This window comes from Eubalaena glacialis, chromosome X (assembly GCF_028564815.1).
Source record: "Eubalaena glacialis isolate mEubGla1 chromosome X, mEubGla1.1.hap2.+ XY, whole genome shotgun sequence".
NCBI classification, from domain to species: Eukaryota; Metazoa; Chordata; class Mammalia; order Artiodactyla; family Balaenidae; genus Eubalaena; species Eubalaena glacialis.
In genome coordinates, this window is record NC_083736.1 from 64,526,258 (window position 1) to 64,550,185 (window position 23,928).

Sequence of the window (23,928 nt, forward strand, 5' to 3'; positions counted from 1 at the left end):
CCTGGTGGAGGAAGGTTTCTCTGAGGAACTGACACTTGAGCTGACTTCTCAAAACTAAATAGGAAAAACACCAAGGTGAAAGCAGGGGAGAGTAAACAATAAGTCCCATGAGTCAACAATATGAAATGCCTGCTTGAATGGAATGTGGTTCCTTGGCCTTCCCCTTGGTGGGGGCTCAGCGAGGGACTCAGCTTGCTCACTCCCTGGGCTGGAAGCTCGGCTGATGACTTGGCCAGTGTTTGCCAGGGCTTCTCGGCTGAAGCGGCGGCCCTCATGGTCAGGATTGTGGGGGTCAGGACTGAGGCACGGCTGGGAGATTATTCTCAAGCAGGGAGATGATTGAGCAAATAAGTGAATACTTGAGGTTAATAGGAGCCAGGTTTCTCAATGTTGGAAGAGATAGTTGCAAATATGGAAAGGGAGGAAGGCTAGAATGAATCCTCTGGTGTTGGATTGAAAATGGAGGTATCATCAGTATGAACTCGGTTTTATGTATACATATATGCACGTATAGGTATATACACATCCACACATTTATTTCCTAACTCTGTCCACTGAGAAGCTCTAGAAACAATGGCACTCTAGTAATAATGAGTACACCTAGCACCGAGATCTTGTTTTTTTTTAAAGTTAACTCCATGTCTTTCTTTTTTTTATATAAATTTATTTTTGGCTGTGTTGGGTCTTCGTTTCTGTGCGAGGGCTTTCTCCAGTTGCGGCGAGCGGGGGCCACTCTTCATTGCGGTGCGCGGGCCTCTCACTGTCGCGGCCTCTCCCGTTGCGGAGCACAGGCTCCAGACGCGCAGGCTCAGTAGTTGTGGCTCAAGGGCCTAGCCGCTCCGCAGCATGTGGGATCTTCCCAGACCGGGGCACGAACCCGTGTCCCCTGCATTGGCAGGCGGATTCTTAACCACTGCGCCACCAGGGAAGCCCACACCCAGATCTTGGATACTACCATTCTCCATTAAAAGGAATGAGGGGGCTTTCCTGGTGACGCAGTGGTTGAGAGTCTGCCTGCTAGTGCAGGGGACACGGGTTCGAGCCCTGGTCTGGGAGGATCCCACATGCTGCGGAGCGACTGGGCCCGTGAGCCACAGCTGCTGAGCCTGCGCGTCTGGAGCCCGTGCTCCGCAACAAGAGAGGCCACGACAGTGAGAGGCCCGCGCACCGCGATGAAGAGTGGCCCCCGCTCGCCGCAACTGGAGAAAGCCCTCGCACAGAAACGAAGACCCAACACAGCCAAAAATAAATATAAAAATAAATAAATAAAATAAATAAAAGATTAATATAAAATTCTTAAAAAAAAAAAAATGAGGGCTCCTTGGAGAAATAACTGATTCCAGTGCAGGAGCAGGGAAAGTACAAGATGAGCCTGGAACATCTTACTATGTCACAAAGTAAGGAATTGTTCAAAGAATGATGGGGACATGTCAAAAGGACATAGGAGCCACCTTTGAGCAGCAAAATAGTGGTTATAGTGGATTATAACTCACTGAATAAGATAGGAATCCATTAGCCTGTACTAAAACATATTCTTAAAATATGAATAAATAAGTAGGGGAGAAGAAAATGCTCTCCCTAACAAACGCCAACTAATAAATGAAGACAGAATGATGGAAATTTAAAAATCAATATTTAGCAACCATCACAGTAAAAAGGGATTCCAGCAAGAGTCATCAATGGATGCTAAAACTAGTGCGTGGGAGTTCAATGAGGAACAGGATATTTGGTCTCAAAGTGTCTTCCACAAAACACTTCCTAATTACTTATGAATTACTAATATGGTAGACACCGTCTTAACTTTAACCATCAGTGGGACAAACTGACATTGTCTGTCTTGTTGGTATGATGCACTGAGAAGAACACATCTCTTCTGTGGTGTGCCTACCAAAACTGCATAAATTAATCATTAGGAAACACCAGACACACAGAAGTTGAGGTTCATGTTACAAAGTAACTGGCCGGTACTCTTAAAAAATGTCAAGGTCATGAAAGATCAGGAAAGACTGAGAAACTGTTTCCGTTTGCAGGAGATGAAAGAGACATGACATCCAAATGCAACTTATGATCCTGAACTTATGAAGGACTTTATTAGGACAATCAATGAAATTGGAATGGAGCCTGTGGATTAGATGGTAGACTTGTATCATTATTAATTTTCTAATTTTGATGGTTGTACTGTGGTCATTTAGGACAGTGGTCCCCAACCTTTTTGGCACCAGGGACCGGTTTCGTGGAAGACAATTTTTCCACGGACGGCGGTGGGGGGCCGGGGGCGGGGAATGTGAGCGATGGGGAGCGGCAGATGAAGCTTCGCTTGCTCGCCCACTGCTCACCTCCTGTTGTGCAGCCCGGCTCCTAACAGGCCACGGACCGGTTGTGGTCCGCGGCCCGGGGGTTGGGGACCCCTGACTTAGGAGAATAGTATCCTTGCTTTTAGGAAATACACAATGCGGCATTAAGGGGTAATGGAGCAAGAAGTCTGTAAATTAATCTCAACTGGTTCAGAAAGAAATACACAAAGAGAGAATGATAAGGCAATGTGGTAAAATGTTAACAAATGGGGAATCTGGGTAAAGGGTATGTGGCAATTTGCACCTTTTCTGTAAGTATGAAACTATTTCAAAATCAAAAGTTAAAAAATGTTAATACAAATCAACTGGGAAAAAAAAGCCAGTGTAATCTTACGGTACACTAATGCAAGTCTAGCCAGAATGAGGCTGCTGAACTCTGTGTGGGTCAGACCTCACTGGAACATGGACCTTGGCTCTGGGAAAGGTGAGGTGACTACATCATATGAGGAACAGCTGAGGGGGGTCTGAGGATGTTTAACCGGAAGACAAAGAAGTCAGGAGGATGGGGGACAGAGGAAACAAACGTTACAGGGAGACAAATTTCTGTTCAGTATGAGGAAGGGTATTTTACCAATTAGCAGAAAAAAGGCAGATTGCGTTGTCTCGGGAGTTCGTCACAGGCTATGTTCTGATACAGACTGCACAACCAAGTCTCAAGGATGTCATAGATTTCATGAAATCTGATCAATGCTGGGCCCAAAGACCACTAAGGTCCTTCTGATGAAGAGTCTATGGTTCTCTGTTATCTTCAGGTATTGCGAATTTGAGCACTTCTAGAATAAAATGCAACCTGTGTGGGACTGGGATGAACATCCCCTTTTGTTCACATGGGGCATGAATTATCTTGCTCTCACATGGCCTATTTCTATATATATATGTGTATATATATATATATATATACACATATATACATATATATATATATATATATATATATATATATATAATGTTCCTTAGCTCCTTAGCACTTTGGAAAAAAATCATTTGTCCCCCAGAAATTAGCTGGTCACAGCAGTAAAAGTCAAAATGCTTTTATTTTAGAAAATGTCATTTAACAACATGAAAACAGGGCAGGAGAAAACAGAAACAAAAACTCAAGAGTAACTTTGGTAAGAATTTAAATATTCAACATCTCAGGAGCACACATCTTCAAGTCACTGTCAGCTTGCTCTGTTCCAGCAGTTCTCACTCTTCATTAACAAGTGGGCCCTTTTTTTTTATCTACTGCTTCCACAAGCTCACTGTACAGAACATTCATCTGGGAAAGAGAACAGCAAATAGATTTCTTGAGAGGAAAGGAAATGTGGGAAATCTTCCCAGACCCATGGTGATGGCATGAGAGTCCAACCTTTATCTTCTGAGACCTGAGGCACCACTCTGGGAAGAACATACAGTACTCACCTGGGGAAAAGGGATCCCATGACACTAGGTCTGTTCACTAGAGATAGGCAGAAGAAGGGAGGAAGTACTTAAAACATAAAAGATCCTTTGCTCTTATTTGATACAAAAACTTTTTCTCTATCAAGCCTCTCCTGGTTAGCTAAGGGCCCAGAAGTCTGCTACTCAAAATAGTTCCTGCAGAAAATGTCTTTTTAAACAGTCGCTGTTCGCACAGAGGCTGGTCCTTCCCTGCGTGCACTGGCATTGACAGCGATGCATCTTTCCAGAGCTCACTCTTGGCATTCTTCTTAATTAGATTCCATTTGCTATTCCTAAGTTTGCCTTGTTCACCATTCTTCCTGGTTTTCACTATAAAAAATTACTGTTTATAGTCCCATAACTCTTGCACTTCTGTGGAACCACTGAGAGGAACAATGGTCACGATCCTTTCCTAGCCAAGGAAGGTAGGGTTGTGTCCTTAACGAGAGCTATGTAGAACCTCTCTGTCCCTGAGTCATGCCATCCACCCGTAGCCCTCTCCCTCCTCACCTGAGTTTCATAGTTTCTCTTAAGGGAGCCAAGGTGGTCAATGAAACGCAGTGCCAGGCCACACCATTTTTCACTAGACATATACTTGTTTCTGCTGTACATAAATATCCCAAGATTCCAGGACTTGACCATCAGCCAGAGAATCTCCATTTCTGGGTAGCCTTCCTGAAATCCAAGAACAGTGGGTTTACAGTTATTACTGTCACAATCACTGTAGCCCTGACTCTATCAGGGCTGCATCCCAGTATTATTAAACAATGGGTGCTCTGCTGACACTGAGGAAGGAGCCCGCGGCCCCCACAAGCAATCCTGTGCTCCTGGAGAGTAGGAGGAGACCACCTTGAAAGTCTGTCAGCTGTAGGATGCTCCATAGCAAGACCTCATGAAGTGACATATACACTAAAAAAGCAATGAAGCCCTCTTGGACTGAGTTCTGTCTTTCTGAAGCAGGAGAAAAACCCGTATCCTGTTTGGGGCTTCCCTTGTTGCTGTCCTCAGTCAATTATCTCCCCAGTACCTACCTCTAATTTTCAGAGAAGGTTGTAAAGCAGCAGTTATATTGAATCTCTTAATTTCCTTGACCTGAATCAGTCTGTGTTTGGAATAAAAATTATATTAATCTTTATTTTTTGCATATGTAGAGAGAGATTTATTTTAAGGAACTGGCTCACACAATGTAGGGGCTGGCAAGTTTGAAATCTGTAGGGTAGGCCAGCAGGCTATAAAATCAGGTAAGACTTGATGTTGTGATCTTGAGTCTGAAATTTGTAGGGCAGGCCAGCAGGCTGGAAACTCAGGAAGAATTTGTTAGAATCTTGAGGCAGAATTCCTTCTCCGGGAAACCTCAGTTTCCACTTTGAAGGCAAAAACTGATTATGGAGTGTAATCTGTTTTATTGTACTTCAACTCAACTGATTGCAATTTAAAAATGATCTTTAGTGTTGACAGTACCTACCTAGCTATGAACACAGGGCACATTTCTAAGATGGTCCCTTTGCCTTTTAACATGGCTGATCACAAGATTTTGCAATAGCAAAAAGGATTAGTCTAAGGAGCTACTTTTGCCGTTCTTGTATAGGAGATGGACCACAGAGGGAGCACTTGTGTGCTCATTCCATGTTAAAGCCCTTCATCTACACAAGAGGTCTCAGGCCCTTGAAGGGGGACATGTGACAGAAGACCTGGGCAGCAGGTTCTTGAGAGTGTCAATGACATTGTCTCAGCTGTCCTTTCACCCATGTGGATCTATAAAAAATTACTATGCATAAAACACTATGCAAATGAGGGTGCTAAGAGTGACAAGACAAAGCTCTTACCCTAAATGACACATAATGCCTCTGGGGAGACAAGGCATCCACGTATAAAGAGGACCACACCAGGAATGTGATTAAGGGCTAGTCAGAGTGACACAGGCATTAGGTGCTCCAGCTCAGTCAAACAAATGAGCATTGGGCTGACACAGTCAGAGGTCTAGTCTCTCTGCTTGAAATGCCACCCTCCCACCCAATCTTTATCCGCTTGGTAAACTTCTACCTTTCCTTCAAATTAACAAACGGAGTTAGTTATTCCTTTCTCTGTGTTCCCATAGCAAGCTTTACATTCCTCTAATACAACTTATATCACATTGTTTTGAAACTGTGTATATATATATCTCCTCCAGGCTGAGCTCCTTGAGTACAGGGAATTTTTCTTCTTCATCTTTGTATCCTCAGAGTCCAACACTGTGCCTGGCACATAATAAGGGCCCAATAGATATTTGCTGAATGAATGAATTTATGAATGAATGAACAAATGAATTAATATCCAGTTATTAAAATGCTACCTCCTCAGTCAGGCTTTGCCTGACTCCACAATTTATTATCTGTACCACTTTGTTCCTATGGCACTTTGTTCACGGCACCTATTGTCTGTCTCCTTCACTAGGCTGGGGGTTCCTTAAAGGCAGAATGTCATCTACCTTTGCGTATTCACAGCCTGACACATGACCGTGTTGTGATTTTAACTGAATGACTTAACAAAGGACTGAACAAATAGACATGATCTTAGAGTAGATGAGCAGGATATCTAGCTATAGAGAGGTTATATGAAATGTCCAGAACAGGCAATTCCAGAGAGACAGCAGATTGGTAGTTGCCAGGGGCTGGGGGAGAGGGGAATGGGGAGTGACTGCTAATGGTTATGGGGTTTCTTTTTGGGGTGAGGAAAATGTTCTGGATTTGGATACTGGTGATAGTTGCAGAATTTTGTGAATATACTAAAAACCACTGAATTGCATACCTTAAAATTGTGAATTTTATATATGAATTGATACATGAATTGTATCTCAACTTAAAAAATATATACAGAGAAAGAGAAGGGCATTCCACGTGGGCAGAACAGAATCAATAAAGACTCAGATTGTGCTTGAGACTAAGCACATCTCAGGGGGACTAATAGTCATTTGGCCCAAGCAGACAATTGATGTAGGGAAATTAATGGGAAACAGGACTGGAAATGTAGGATGGGGCTACCTAAGCACTTCCTAGATGCTTTTCCTTAGAACATTAGTGTCATGAAAAATGTTAACAGATGGTGTATAAAAATAGGGTTCTTTAGTCAAATACATTTTGGAAATGCTGCATTCTATATACAACCTCTTGGAGAGTTTTAATGCACATTAGTTCATTAAAAGTTTTAGGAACTTTTACAGTGAAGAAACCATGTAACTTTGTTTAATCCAGAGTATGTAGATCATTTACTAACATCTTGTGGAATGTAATTTGTGAAACATCGGGCTGGAGTGTTAAGGGTTTTGCATAACAGGCCACAGATTTTGGGATTTATTCTGCTGGCAATGAGAAGTCACTGAAACTTTTTGAGAAGGAAAGTTATATGATGAAACTGGAGTTTTAATAAGATTGAAATGCCAGTGGTGTTTAGAACAGACGTGAGTGTGAGAAAACACATACAGCGAGAACTGTTTAAATGGACTTGTAAGAGACGAAGAATGAAGTGGATGAGGGTCAGAAATAGAATAGTGACAATGGAAATGGAAAGATGTAAGATAACACTCTAAAGGAAGAATCAGTAGAACTTGGTAACTGATTTGATATGGAGAATGGAAGATAGGTCAATTAAAAATGGCTCTGAAGTACACAGTTTGAGTGGCTGAGAGAATGCTGATACCACTGAAAGAAGAAACTGGAAGGAAATGTTTCTGGGGATAAAGGATCAAGATAATGTTAACTTCTATTTTAATCATGTTGAGATTGAGGTAACTTTGGCGATATCACGTGGGCTGTTGCAGATATGGACTGGAACTCAGGTAATAGTTGAAAAATGTCAATCCACTTAAAGGACAGAGTATAGAATATGGAGAAGGAAAGAGGAGAGAATATTGGAAATGTTCATAGTTGGGTGGCAAGAGGGAAAAGATAACACAGAAGAGTGATGAGAACATAAAGGACAAAAGAAAAGACAATTTCAATAAGGAGGCAGTGGTCAATAATGAAGGCCAGGGTAAAGAAAGAGGCCATCAAATTTGTCTAGGAGGTGGTAATTAGTGGAATACTGTGTGGCTAGCAGTACAGAGAGTGACGGAAAGAGTGGCTCAAGATGAGGACAGACAGGTACGCAGGACCTTGTAGGCCACGTTTAGGATTTTGGTTTTTAAGAGCGATGAGAAACTACTGAAGAAGATTAAGCAAGGTCACATATATTCGAAAATTTAAAAGATCACTCTGGTTGCTGGATGGAGAAATGAAGAAAGCAAGAGATGCAAGAAGACCAGCTAAAAGGTTCCTGCAGTAGCTGACGTAAGAGATGATAACCTGAACTAGGTTGGTGATGGTGGAAGATGGGAAAAAGTAAATGAACATACGATATTTAGGAGGCAGAACTGACAGGACTTAGCGATAGATTAGAAATGGGAGTGAGGGAGGAATTGAGGATGACTCCGAGATGTTTGGCTTGGGCAACCAGAGGAATGATGGTGCCATTCAATGAGTTAGGGAACTGGAGGAGTTTTATTTTCATTTGCGTTAGCTACTCTCATGTCCAGCACTGCTCAGGAGAATCATTCATCTTCAATGAAGAAATGCAACCGTGCAGCTACTCACCCCAGTGCAACACAGGCTTGCCTGTGGTAACATACAAATCAACGCCAGCAAGTAGAGATGTTTGCGCTTATGATTTTCTGGGGCTCATATTTGAAGCCAGTTTTCTCTGTCTTCAACATCTTAATAAACATGGCAGTCATATACATCTCTAACAAAACTGTACGTGTTTTGGAACACAAATGCTGTCTTTTTAGGCTCTCTTCAGGGTTCCTGAAGTGAATATTGTGTACATCAGCTTTACTGAGATATAATTCACATACCATACAATTTACCTACTTAAAAGTGTACAATTCAATGGCTTTTAGTAATTCACAGAGTTCTGCCACCATCACCACAGTCAATTGTAGAATATTTTCATCCCCAAAGGAAACCCCCATGCCCATTAGCAGTCACTCCCCATCTCCCCCAATAACCCCCATCTCTGTCTATTATAGATTGACCTATTCTGGACATTTCAGATAAATGTCCAGAGTCACACAGTATGTAGTCCTTTATGACCGGCATCTTTCACTTAGCATAATGTTTTCAAGGTCCATCCATGTTGTAGCATGTGTCAATACTTCATTCTTTGTTATGGCCAATTAATATTCCATTGTATGGAAATACCACATTTTGTTTATCCATTCATCAGTTGATAGACATTTGGGTTGCTCCCACTTTTGGCTGCTATGAACATTTGTGTACAAGTCTTTGTTTGGCATTTGTTTTCATTTCTTATGGGTATATACCTAGAAGTGAAATTGCTGGGTCATATGGTAACTTCACGTTTAACTTTCTAAGGAACTTAGCCAGACTGTTTTCCAAAGCAGCTGTACCACTGTACAGTAACACAGTGTATGAGGGCACCAATTTCTCCACATCCTTGTCAATACTTGTTATTATCTGTCTTTTTGACTATAGTCATCTTAGTGGGTGTCAAGTGGTAGATCACTGTGTTTCGATTTGCCTATCTCTGATGACTAATGATGTCAAGAATCTTTCCATATGCTTACTGGTCATTTGAATATCTTCTTTGGAGAACTGTCTACTCAGATCTTTGCCCATTAAAAAAATTAGTTGTCTTTATATTATCGAGTTGTAAGAGCTCTTTATAGATTCTAAGTACAAGTTCTTTAACAAATATATGATTTCCAACATTTACTGCCACTCTGTGGGTTGTCTTTTCACTTCTTTGATGGTCCTTCACAGAAAAGTTTTAATTTTGCTGATATCTAATTAATTGATTTTTTATTTTATTGCTTGTGCTCTTGGTGTCATATCTAAGAAAACACTGTCTAACCCAGGGTTACAAAGATTTAAGCCTATACTTCTAAAAGTTTTATTATTTTAGCTTATATATAATTATAGTTTTATAATTTTAGCTCTTTCATTTAGGTCTTTGATCCATTTTGAGATAAGAGTCCAAACTTCATTCTTTTCCATGTGGTTACGCACGTGTCCCAGAACCATTGTTAGAAAGACTACTTTTTCACATTGAATAGTCTTCACAATCTGGTCAAAAATCAACTGACCATAAAGGTGAGGGTTTGTTTCTGGACTCTTAATTCTATTTCACTGATCTCTATGTCTATCCTTATGTCAGTACCACACTGTCTTGATTACTATAGCTTTGTGGCAAGTTTTGAAATAGACAATGCAACAATAATAGTTTTAATTACTTCATATAATTTGATGTGTTTCAAAGAAGCTAAGAGAAGTAAAGATTGAAAGTATATATTTATAATTTGTTATATTAACTTTCTTATTTACCATTTCTGGTTCTTTTCCTTTCTTCCCATGGCTTAGAGTTATTCTCTAGTGTCATTCCTTATTCCCAAACTGGCTCCCACCTTCCTTCTTTGTGCTGTTATTTTTATATTACATTTTATATGATAAAAGCCCAACAAACAATTATATGTTTTATACATTTGCTTTTTAAATAGTACAAGAGAAGAAAGGCAAAGAAATATGCATTTATACTGTTGTATAATTACCTAATTACCAATGCTTTTTGTTTGTTTGTTAGTTTGGATTTGAATTATTATCTGCAGTCACTTGCTATCAACCTAAAGAACTTCCTTTAGTATTTCTTGCAGGCAGATCAGCTAGCAAGAAATTCTCAGTTTTTCTTTATCTGTTAATATCTTCATTTTTGTGAGATAATTTTTCTAATTATAGGATTCCTGGTTAGCTGTTATTTTTTTCCTATCATTCTGAATATGCCACTGCCTTCTGGTCCCCACTGTTTCTGGTGAGAAGTCAACAGTTACTCTCATTGGGGTTCCTTTTTTTTTTTAACCATTTTTAAAAATTGAAGTATAGTTAATTTACAATGTTGTGTTAGTTTCAGATGTACAGCAAAGTGATTCAGATTCTTTTACATTATAAGTTATTACAAGATATTGAATACAGTAAGTCCCCTACATACGAATGAGTTCCATTCCAAGAGCACGTTCCTAAGTCCAATTTGTTCATAAGTCCAACAAAGTTAACCTAGGTACCCAACTAACACAATCAGTTATATAATACTGTACTATTATAGGTTTATAATACTTTTCACACAAATAATACATAAAAAACAAACACACAAAATAAAGAGAACATTTTTAATCTTACAGTACAGTACGTTGAAAAGTACAGTAGTACAGTACAACAGCTGGCATACAGGGGTTGGCATCGAGTGAACAGGCAAGAAGAGTTACTGACTGGAGGAGGGAGAGGAGGTGGGAGATGGTAGAGCTGAAGGATCATCAGCAGTAGGAGACGGAGGGCAAGCTGCAATTTCACTCACGCCTTACATGACTGGACATGCAAATGCACGTTTGCATCTTTGGAAGTTTGCAACTTGGAGGTTCGTATGTAGGGGACTTACTGTATAGTTCCCTGTGCTATACAGTAGGTCCTTGTTGTTTATCTATTTCATACCTAGTAGTGTGTATTTGTTAATCCCAAGCTCCTAATTTATCTCCCCCCATCCTCCGCTATCCACTTTGGTAACCATAAGTTTGTTTTCTAGGTCTGTGAGTCTATCTCTGTTTTGTAAATAAGTTCATTTATATCATTTTTTTAGATTCTACATGTAAGTGATAACTTATAACATTTGTCTTTCTCTATCTGACTTACTTCACTTAATATGATAATCTCTAGGTCCATCCATGTTGCTGCAAATGGCATTATTTCATTTTTTCTTATAGCTGAGTAATATTCCATTGTGTGTGTATAGGTATGCAAATATATATTACACACACACACACAAACACACCATATCTTCTTTATCCATTCATCTGTTGTTGAACATTTGGGTTGCTTCCCTTTCTTGGCTATTGTAAATAGTGCTGCTATGAATACTGGGGTGCATGTATCTTTTCAAATTAGAGTTTTCTCCAGATATATGCCTGGGAGTAGGACTGCTGGATGATATGGTAACTTTTAGTTTTTTAAGGAACCCCCATACTGTTTTCCACGGTGGCTGCACCAATGTACATTCCCACCAACAGTGTAGGAGGCTTCCATTTTCTCCATACCCTCTCCTGCATTTATTATTTGTAGACTTTTTAATGATGGCCATTCTGACTGGTGTGAGTTGATACCTTGTTGTAGTTTTGATTTGCATTTTTTCCAATATTCAGTGATGTTGAGCATCTTTTCTTTTTTTTTGCTTAATAAATATTTTGAATGATTTAATGCATGAATATGGAGGAATGAATATACAAGAAAGTAAAGATGACATTTTAATAAAGAAAAACGTGAAGAGACTGAAAAGAAAAACACACTAAAATAGCTATAAGTAGAATATATTACCCTATTGAAAGACAATGACTTTTATATTAATAGAAAAAAGTTCACATCTATTGTTTCCAGGACATGGCTCTTCAGACAAAATTGGAAAAGCAGTGTTGTAAATATAGGATAGGCCTGCTATCCCATGCCATGAAAATCAACAGAAAAGAGAAAACATTAACTGGGAGAAAAGAATGTTATCTTTTTACTTTTTTTTTAATATACAGCAGGTTCTTATTAGTCATCAATTTTATACACATCAGTATATACATGTCAATCCCAATCGCTCAATTCATCACACCACCACCCCCACGCCCTCACGGCTTTCCCCCCTTGGTGTCCATACGTTTGTTCTCTACATCTGTGTCTCAATTTCTGCCCTGAAAACTGGTTCATCTGTACCATTTTTCTAGGTTCCACATATATGCGTTAATATACGATATTTGTTTTCCTCTTTCTGACTTACTTCACTCTGTATGACAGTCTCTAGATCCATCCACGTCTCAACAAATGACCCAATTTCGTTCCTTTTTATGGCTGAGTAATATTCCATTGTATATATGTACCACAACTTCTTTATCCATTCGTCTGTCGATGGGCATTTAGGTTGCTTCCATGACCTGGCTATTGTAAATAGTGCTGCAATGAACACTGGGGTGCATGTGTCTTTTTGAATTGTGGTTTTCTCTCAGTATATGCCCAGTAGTGGGATTGCTGGATCATATGGTAATTCTATTTTTAGTTTTTTAAGGAACCTCCATACTGTTCTCCATAGTGGCTGTATCAGTTTACATTCCCACCAACAGTGCAAGAGGTTTCCCTTTTCTCCACACCCTCTCCAGCATTTGTTGCTTGTAGATTTTCTAATGAAGCCCATTCTAACTGGTGTGAGGTGATACCTCATTGCAGTTTTGATTTTCATTTCTCTAATAATTAGTGATGTTGAGCAGCTTTTCATGTGCTTCTTGGGCATCTGTATGTCTTCCTTGGAGAAATGTCTATTTAGGTCTTCTGCCCATTTTTGGATTGGGTTGTTTGTTTTTTTAATATCAAGCTGCATGAACTGTTTATATATTTTGGAGATTAATCCTTTGTCCGTTGATTCGTTTGCAAATATTTTCTCCCATTCTGAGGGTTGTCTTTTCGTGGCTGACAACATTTTGCAGTCATATCCTAACTTGCTGGTGACAGAGCTGGCAGGTGTCATTTTTGGTACCCTCCCTCTAGCCTGATTACACCATTGGGCATTCTCTGCACACCCTGCAAAACAGCCTGACTGGGTGAGCACCCTGAGCACCCACCCACTTCACACAACAGCTGCACCACACCTGGGCTAGGTGAGAGCACTACCCCCCCACCTGCCTAAGCGCAGCAGTTGCGATGCAATCAGACCAGGCGGGTACCCTGTGTACTGTCCACCTGTGCAGCAATCTCACCACAACTGGGCCACGAGAGCATCCTGAGTCCACCCCCACGCCATGCAACAATTGTTCTGCAACCAGGCCAGGCATGTGCCTCATCCCCAACCTTCCATGAAACAGCTATGCTACAACCAAGGGGGTGAGCACACACACCTTGCCTCACTCTCCCCATTAGCAGCTATGGCCCCACAAGAGCCCACACAAGGGACACCTCTTGAGTGTCTGGCTCTGATGTCCAGGGGAGAATGTGTTTCCAGGCCCCATGGATCATCTGCTACACTAGAACCCTCCTTCAAGACCAGGGGAGGTAGCTGTTTCGCCTAATATATATAGACAAGCACAGAGTCAGACAAAATGAAGAGACAGAAGAGTATGTTCCAAACCTAAGAACAAATCCCCAGAAAAAAGACCTTAATGAAATGGACATAAACGACCTGCCTTATAAAGTGTTCAAAGTAATGGTCACAAAGATGCTCACCAAACTTGGGAGGATACTGGAAGAGAAAATATAAGAAAGAACCAAACAGAAGTAATAACTGAGCTAAAAAATACACTTGAGGGGTTTAACAGCAGACTGGATGAAGTAGAAGAACAAATTAGTGAGCTGGAAGATAAAGCAATAGAAATCACTCAGAGCAGCAAAATGAAAAAAGAATTTAAAAAAAGTGAAGATATTTTAAGGGACCTCTTGAACAACATCAAGAGTATTAATATGAACATCAAAGGGGTCCCAGAAGGAGAAGAGAGAGAAGAAGGGCTGGAAAAATTATTTGAAGAAATAATGGCTGAAAACATCCTCCATCTGGGGAAGGAAACAGACATCCAGGTCCAGGAAACCCAGAGAGTTCCAAATAAGATGAACCCAAAGAAAAACACACCAAGATATATTATACTTAAAATGGTAAAAGTTAAGGATAAAGAGAGAACCTTAAAAGCAGCAAGAGAAAAACAACTTATTACATACAAGGGAAACCACATAAGACTATCAGCAGATATTTCAGCAGAAAACTTACAGGTTAGAAGAGAGTGGCATGACATATTCAAAGTGCTGAAAGGAAAAAACTTCCAACCATGAATTCTCTACCCAGCAAGGTTATCACTCAGAATTGAAGGAGTGATTAAGAGTCTTCCAGATAAGCAAAATCTTTAACTCCTTTAGGAGTTCATACCACTAAGAAGGCCTTACAGGAAATGTTAAAGGGATTCTCTAAGCTGAAAAAAAAAGGCAGTAATTAATAATAAGAAAACAGGGACTTCCCTGGTGGCACAGTGGTTAAGAATCCGCCTGCCAATGCAGGGGACACAGGTTCAAGCCCTGGTCTGGGAAGATCCCACAAGCCACGGAGCAACTAAGCCCATGCACCACAACTACTGAGCCTGTGCTCTAGAGCCTGCGAGCCACAACTAGTGAGCCTGCGTGCCACAACTACTGAAGCCTGTGTGCCTAGAGCCCGTGCTCCGCAACAAGAGAAGCCACCACAATGAGAAGCCCATGCACTGCAATGAAGAGTAGCCCCCGCTCACTGCAACTAGACAAAAGCCCGCAGCAACGAAGACCCAATGCAGCCATAAATAAATAAATAAATTTATTAAAAAAAAAGATGAGCAGAGGACCTGAGTAGACATTTTTCCAAAGAATACATAGAGATACCCAAGAGGCACATACATGAAGTGATGCTCAACATCATTAATTATTAGAGAAATGAAAATCAAAATCACAATGAGATACCACCTCACACCTGTTAGAATGGTTATTTTCAAAAAGACAAATAAGTGTTGACAAGCACGTGGAGAAAGGAAAACCCTTGTGCACTGCTGTTTGGAATGTAAATTGGTACAGCCACTATGGAAAACATTATGGAGATTCTTTTAAAAATTTAGACTAGGACTACCATATTATCCAACTATTCCACTTTTGGGTATTTATCCAAAGAATATGAAACACTAATTCAAAAAAATATATGCACCCCTATGTTCACTGCAGCATTATTTATAATAGCTGAGATATGGGGAAATCTAAGTGTCCATGGATGGATAAATGGATAAAGATGTGGCATATATGTGTATGTGTGTGTGTGTGTACACACACACACAATGGAATGCTACTCAGTCATAAAAATGAATAAATCTTGCCATTTGTGACAACATGGATTGAGGGCATTATGCTAAATGAGTCTGAAGAAAAAAGATAAATAGGCTATGATTTCACTCATATGTAGAATCTAAAAAACAAAAACAAAACAAATGAAAAACAAAACAAATTGAAAACAAACTCATAGATACAGAGACTAGATTGGTGTTTACCAGAGGGGAAGAATGCTGGGGATTGGGCAAAAGTGGTAAAGGGAGCCAATTATGTGGTGACAGATGGTAACTAGACTTTTTGGGGTGATCACTTTGTACTGTATACCAATGTTGAATTATAATGTTGTACACCTGAAACTTTTAATATAATTAAAAAAGAGAGAACACTAAAAAAGAGAGATTGGCAAAGTGGATTAAAAAATGTGTTGTCTATATGCTGGCTACAAGAAAGTTCCTTCAAATATAACATTATAGGCAGGTTGAAAGTAAAAGGATGGAAATAGGTATATTATATAAACAGAAATCAAAGGATAGCAAGAGTGGCAATATTATATTAGTTATTGTAGATTTCAGAGCAAAGAAAATTACTTGAGACATAGAGGAACATTATACAATGATAAAAGGTGAAATCCACAAAGAAGACATAACAATCATAAATGTGTATGCATCCAATAACAGAGTTACAAAATATGAAGCAAAAACCAATAGGAGTGAGAAGAGCTAGATAACTCCACAGTTATAGTTGAAGATTTCAATATGCCTGCTCAACAAATAATAGAACAATTAGCCAGAAAATAAGGAAAAGTATACAAGAACTTGGCAACACCATGAACCAGTGAGATCTAATCAACATTTATAGACTACTCCTCCCAACAACAGCAGAATACACATTCTTTTCAAGTGCCCATGGAACATTTACTAAGATCATATCCTGGGCCATAAAATAAATCTCAAAAAGTTTAAATAACTGAAATTATACAAGTTGTGTTCTCTGACCACAATGGAATAAAACTAGAATTCAATAACAGAAAGATAATAGGAAAATCTCTAAACACTTAGAAACTAAACAATACACTTCGAAGTAATCTATGGGTCAAAGAGGAAGTCTCAAAGGAAATAAAAAAATACATTGAAGTAAATGAAAATGAAAATACAATATAGCAAAATTTGTGGGCTACAGCTAAAGCAGCTCAGTAAGGGAAATTTACAGCACTAAATGCATACATTAGAAAAGAGGAAAGGTCTCAGTAATTTAAGTTCCCATCTCAAGAACCTAGAAAAGATGAGCAAACTAAATGCAAAGAAAGCAGAAAGAAGTAAATAATAAAGAGCAGAAATCAACAACACTGAAAACACAAAGGCAACAGAGAAAATCAATGGAGGAGATGGTTCTTTGAAAAGGTGGATACAATTTACTAACTCTTGGCAAGAATGACAGAGAGAAAAAAAGGGAAGATGTAAATTATCAGTATCAGGAATAAAACAGTAGATATCACTACAGACCCTGCACACATCAAAAGAATAATAAGGGAATAATAATACAAATAACTCTATACACATAAATTTGACAACTTAGGGGACTTCCCTGGTGGTGCAGTGGTTAAGAATCCACTTGCCAATGCAGGGGGCATGGGTTCAAGCTCTGGTCCGGGAAGATGCCACATGCCATGGAGCAACTAAGCCCATGCACCACAACTACTGAGCCTGCCTTCTATAGAGCCTGCATGCCACAACTACTGAAGCCCATGTGCCTAGAGCCCGTGCTCTGCAACAAGAGAAGTCACCACAGTAAGAAGCCCGTGCACTGCAACAAAGAGTAGCCCCCGCTCAGTAGCCCCTACTTGCTGCAACTAGAGAAAGCCCACATGAAGCAATAAAGACCCAATGCAGACAAAAATAAATAAATAAAATAAATTAAAAAAAATAAAATAAAATGCTGATGTTGTCAGCCTTGGTCATACTAATTTATATATAAAAAAATTTTGACAACTTAGATGAAACGGGTCACTTCACTGAAAAACACAAATTACCACAAATCACCCAATATAAAATAGATAATGTGAACAGTCTATAACTATTAAGGAAATAGAATATGTAGTTTTAAACTCTTGAAAAAAATCTCCAGGCCCAGTTACACTGCAGAATTCTACCAAACATTTAGAAAAGAACTGACATAAATTCTACACAATCTTTTCCAAAAATATGAGGAAACATGCTGCAATTCATTTTATGAATCTAGTATTACCCTGATACCAAAACCAAAGACTGTACAGAAAAAAAACTACTGACCAATATCCCACATGAATATAGATAAAAAATCTTTAACAATATGCTAGCAAACAGAGTTCAGCAATATATAAAAAGAATTATGGGAGGGAGGGAGACGCAAGAGGGAAGAGATATGGGAACATATGTATATGTATAACTGATTCACTTTGTTATAAAGCAGCAACTAACACACCATTGTAAAGCAATTATACTCCAATAAAAATGTTAAGAAAAAAAAAAAAGAATTATACACTATGACCATGTGGGATTTATTCTAACGATGCAAGGCTGGTTCAGTATTTGAAATCAATCAATGTAATCCCCCATATTAACAGGTTAAAGAAGAAAAATCACATGATCATATCAATTGATGCAGGAAAAGCATGTGACAAAATTCAATACTCATTCATGAAACTCTCAGAAAAAAGGAATAGTGGGAACTTCCTCAACTTGATAAAGAGCTTCTACAAAAATCCTATGGCTAACATTATACTTAATGGTGAAAGACTGAATGTTTTCCCCCTAAGAGAGTGAACAAGGCAAGAATATCCACTCTTATTACTCTTAACTAACATGGTGCTGAAAGTTCTAGTCTGCGCAGTAAGGCAAGAAAAGGAAAGAGAAAGGCATATAGATTGGAAAGGAAGAAATAAAACTGTCCCTATTTGCAGATGACATGGTTGTTTACATAGGAAATCCTAAGGAATCTTCAAAGAAAATTCCTGAAATGAGTGAGTTCAGCAAGGTTGTGGGATACAAAATAAACACAGAAATATCAACTGCATTTCTTCATACTAGAAATTAACACAGGACACCACTTACAATCACCCAAAAAAAAAAAAAAACCCATAGCACTTACATATAAATCTAACAATACATGTACAGGATTTGTATGCTGAAAACTACATAATGCTGATGAAAGAAATAAAAAATCTAAATAAATGAAGAGACATACCCTGTTCATGGACTGGAAGATTCGATATAATAAAGATGTCAATTCTTTTTTTAAATTGAGATATAATTAAAGATGTCAATTCTTGATATACAGTGTACTAGGTTCGATGGAGTCCTCCCCCAAAATTCATGTCCTTCCTGGTACTTCATCATGTGACCGTATTTGGAAATAGGATCACTGCAGATGTAACTAAGTTAAGATGAGATCATACTGAAGTAGAGTGGACCCTTAATCCAATAATGGCTGTGTACTTATAAGAAAAAGAGAAAGACAGAGGGAGAATGCCATGTGGTGACAGAGACTGGAGTTATGAATCTATAAGCCAAGGAATGCCAAGGTTTGCCAACAACCACAAAAAGACAGGAAGAGGCAAAGAAGGATCCTCCCCATAGAGCCTTCAGAAAGAGTATGGCCTACTGACACCTTGATTTCAGACTTCTAGCCTCCAGAACTGTGAGAGAATAAATTTCTCTTGTTATAAGTCACCCAGTTTGTGCTAATTCGTTATCACAGTTCTAGGAAACAAATACAGTTTAATGCAATTCCTATCAAAATCCCAGGAGGAATTTTTGTAGATTTAGACAAGATTATTCTAAAATGAATATAGAAAGGCAAAGGAACTAGACAGCTAATAACAATAAAGTGGGTACAATCACTCTACTTGCTTTTAAGACATTGTGTAGCTATAGTAATCAGGTACTGGCAGAGGGATTGACACAGAGAGAAAATAGAGAACCCAGTAAGAGACTCACACAAATATGCCCAACTGATTTTTTGTCAAAAGTACAAAAGCAATTTAACGGAGGAAAGACAGCCTTGTCAACAAATGGTGCTAGAGCAACTGGATATCATAGAAAAAATGAACCTCAACCTAAATCTCACAACTCACACAAAAATTAACTTAAAATGTATTATGAACTTAAATGTAAAATATAAAACTATAAAACTTAAAAAAAAGAGGAGAAAATCTTTGGGATATAGGGCTAGGCAAAAAGTGTACTAGATACCAACTTGAGCCTCTCCCTTGAACTGAAATTTCTAGCAAGAGCAGGTAAATAAGACGTGTGTTCTGGTGGAAAGAGCCCTGGGACTGAGGTCAGACGGTTCTAGTTCTGACTTTCATTCATTAGCCATATGAACTTAGGCAAATTGGTAACTTGACTTTTTTGAATCTTAAAAATTTCCTCATTTGTATATCAAGGATAATACCAGCATTGCCACTTCATAGAATTACTGGGGGGCGGGCTGTCAAATGAAATAATGGATGTAAGAATGCTTTGTAAAATGTAAAGTATGATAGTATGGGCTTGAGGTTTTATATTTGTGCAATAGCCATTTTGCCACTGTATGGAGGCACTTGATAAAGGTTATCTGCTTAATAAATAATGAATGAGTGACTGGTCATCAGAAAAGTCAAATAAGGGCAAATATTTTTCCAAGTATTTAAAACAAAAGGGATGCATAGCACATTCAATCAAACAGTAAAAAGCAACATATACCATGTAAAGAACCAAGAGGGTTATTAAATTAATCTCTGTATAGAAAAGCAAACTATCCCATCATGTTTCAGGGAATTAGCAACAATGGATGGGAGGCTGGTCAAAAAAGTAAAAAAATATTAACCTCTCTAATAGGCAACCCAAGATTCGGAGAGATGGAACAGTAATACATTAGATAGAATAAAAATGGCAAAAACAAAATGCTCAGAGCAGTTTTGGCCTTATATAGCGACTATGGAAATTGATCAATTTGAATTTATAGTACAATTTAATTTTAGTTTGTATTTGTTGCTATGGCAAACACATCTGAAGGTCCAGATGAGGCTCATGGCTTAGAAATTTAATTTTCTCTTCTTCCCCAAAGAAAGTTAAGATGAGGGGAAAAAAAAGATGTATATATCTCCAAAATGTTCAATGCTAAAGTTTTTTTTTTAAACTTAAATTTATACAGGCCATAATTACATAGCTCCAGAATTCTGGGTTTCTGTAAGATGATGCTAGTTTGTACCAGGTTGTCACCCTGCTATATTGTTCCACCATCTGTTATGGTTTGCAGACATTTGTATATGAAGAAGCAGTTGGGCAAGTCAGGAGCCTTGGACATTAACATGGACTCAAATAATGACTTTTGTGTGACTTTAAGCAAGCCATTTGACCTTCTTAATATTTTATAGCTCCCTTATAATAACAATACTACCTTACCTGTGTATGAGTTGTTAAAGTTCACAACACATATTATTATTTTAATTGATCCTTAAAACCTCAGTGTGGGAGTCAGAAAGGGTATTATTTCCATTTTACAAATGAGAAAACTGAAGTCAAACAGCAGAGGAGGAATATCCATATGCAAAAACAAACAAGTGAGAAACCATTTAGACCCTTACCTCATACACCATAAACAAAAATTAACTCAAAATGAATCACAGACCTATATGTAAGAAATAAAAGTATAAAAGCTACAAGAAAACATAGAAGAAAAACTTTGTAAATCTGGAATAGGCAAAGACTTCTTAATCATGACTAAAAACATGACCCATAAAAGAAAAAATAATAAATAGGTCTTCATCAAAATTCAGAATATTTGCTTTTTAAATGCTGCCATTAAGAAAATGAAAAGACAAGCCAGAGACTGGGAGAAAATATTTACAAATAGTATATTTGATAAAGGATTTGTATCTAGAATACATAAAGAACACATAACTTACTGAGAATCCAATCTTAAAAATGGGAAAATAATTGAATAGATATCTTTCCAAAAAAGATAAACAAATGGTCAATAAGCACATGAAAAAATGATCAACAGTGTTAGCTATCAAGGAAATTCAAATCAAAACCACAATGAGCTACCATTACTTACCCACTAGGATGGCTATAATAAAAAAGATGGACAATAACAAGTGTTAATAAGGATGTGGAGAAGTTGGAACCCTCATACACTGCTGGTGGGAATGTAAAAGGTGCAGCAACTTTGGAAAACAGATCGCAGTTCCTCAAAAAGTTAAATATAGAGTGTTACCATATGACCCATTAATTCATGTACTCAAGAAAATTGAAAACAAACCTTTGAAAACAAAGACTTAGACACAACTGTTCACAGCAGCATTATTTGTAATAGCCAAAAAGTGGAAACAAATAAAATATTTATCAATTAGTGAGTGGATAAACAAAATGTGACATACTAATTCAACAGACTATAAAAATATTCTATTTATTCAGCAATAAAAAGGAATGAAATAGTGATACATGCTATAGCATGGGTGAACCTCAAAAACAGTAAGCTAAACTGAAAGAAACCAGACACAAGAGGTCACAAGTATGATTCCATTTATATGTGTCTAGAATGAGAAAATCTATAGAGATAGAAAGCAGATCAGTGGTTCCCTGGGCCTGAAAATGGGAGCAGGGATTGACTGCAAATGGGCAATGGGAAAATTTTGGAAGTAATGAAAATATTCTAATACTGGATTATGGTGACAGCTGCATAACCATACATTTACTAAAAATCACTGAATTATATAGATATAATGGGTGAATATTACGGTATATAAATTACATCTTAATAAAGCTAATTTAAAAATTACTGAATAAACCTGCACTGAAAAGAAAAAAAAAGCAGCAGAGGAGGGACTAAAACACAGGTCTTCATTGTTCCTTTTACTCTATTACCTGTCTCAGAAGTGGCAGGAATAATAATAAACTTTTTCAAAGGGTTAGTCTCATCACAGGGAAATAATAATTCTACCAGGTTTTGAAAATACAAAGTAATTCAAAATGCCAGATGGTACTGCTACTTTGACCTAATCCATAGTATACTTGTATTAGAAATTTTCTACTTTTAACTATTTACATTTCACAAACCCAGGGAAATTTTATAGTGTGTAACCACATTTTAATACAAATTTATTTACATTAAAACTCATCAAAAAGCATTATTTTATGTAATTTCTAATACATAAGATAATTTAGTTCTTTAAAATTAGCTTAAAAGTTTAATATCATTGTTTGACTTACAGTGTGGCTAATAAGGCTCAGAGCATCTTCAAAATAGCCCCAAACTTCTTCCAGGGGACAGAGCTCTTCATTCACCACCCCATCTGGCACTAAGAGGTTAACCAAGCTGTGCATACATTTGCTGAAAATCAAAAAGAGAAAATGCATCCCATAAGGAAAGAAATCATTGACTTCATGGCTAAGATAAGTAAAATCTGGATCTCATCCCAGACTAAGAGCTTCAAAACACTTCTGTTCTTCCTTCAATTTTATCTGGCCTCCAAGCTCAGAAGACAGATTTTTGAAGATATAAAGGGGGCTGACCAATCCTTCCTTTTATTATGCCTACGGTTGTCTTTCACTTTTTTTTTTTTTTTTTTTTAGTTTCCTGAACTAAGGAGTTGTATCTGTTTACTATATTTTATGAGCTGGTTTAATCTACAGATACTTTAAAGCATCTCGTTACATCCTCAAATGGGGAAGGGAATTGGGATTTAAATTGGGAGTAATTCCAGGAGAGCTCTCTCATGTCTCAGAAAAGGAAGACTGTAATGAAGTTTTCCAGAGAAAAATCACACAATATCTATTTTTCCCCCATGTCTAGGCGTAGAGAACATAAAATCTTCAATAAATACTATTTTATATTATGTACAGCACTTATTGGTCCTTAAAGAAAGGTGCTTAGAAAAAAATATATGAGGCAAATGTAGCAAAATGTTAACATCTGTTAAATTTGAGTGGTGGACACACTGGTGTTTCTTATATTAATCTCTGTACTTTTCTGTATATTTGGCATATTCAGTAATGAAAGAAAGAAAGGTACTTAATTAGTAATTTTATTATATACACAGACTCACACAAAGAAGTAACTTTCTCCCTCTTCTCTCCTTTGGGAAAACCAGACTCCTTCACCTTGCCTCGGTCTATCACACAACTCTAAATATGGAGCTGTTCTGAGGGCTTTTTAGTCCAGGAGTTACAGGAGTGGCCCAATCATCTTTTGAGTCAGTTGAGTATGACTGATGACTTATGGGACATTGACTATAGCACTTTTGGCTATCAAAAGCTAGG

At 38.1% G+C, this 23,928-nt stretch overlaps 1 protein-coding gene across 1 annotated transcript in view; it reads right to left on the reverse strand.

Moving 5' to 3' along the window:
• Nucleotides 1–3,549: 3,549 nt before the first annotated feature.
• The window catches only part of TEX11 (testis expressed 11), a 360,718-nt gene continuing 340,339 nt past the window's right edge, over nucleotides 3,550–23,928 (reverse strand). Inside the window, exons 27-29 of the mRNA XM_061178154.1 lie at nucleotides 22,879–22,999; nucleotides 4,284–4,448; nucleotides 3,550–3,612 (exon numbers count right to left, since the gene is read on the reverse strand). Of these exons, the coding sequence (XP_061034137.1) occupies nucleotides 3,550–3,612; nucleotides 4,284–4,448; nucleotides 22,879–22,999 (349 nt within the window). The remainder of the gene's footprint in view (nucleotides 3,613–4,283; nucleotides 4,449–22,878; nucleotides 23,000–23,928) is intronic.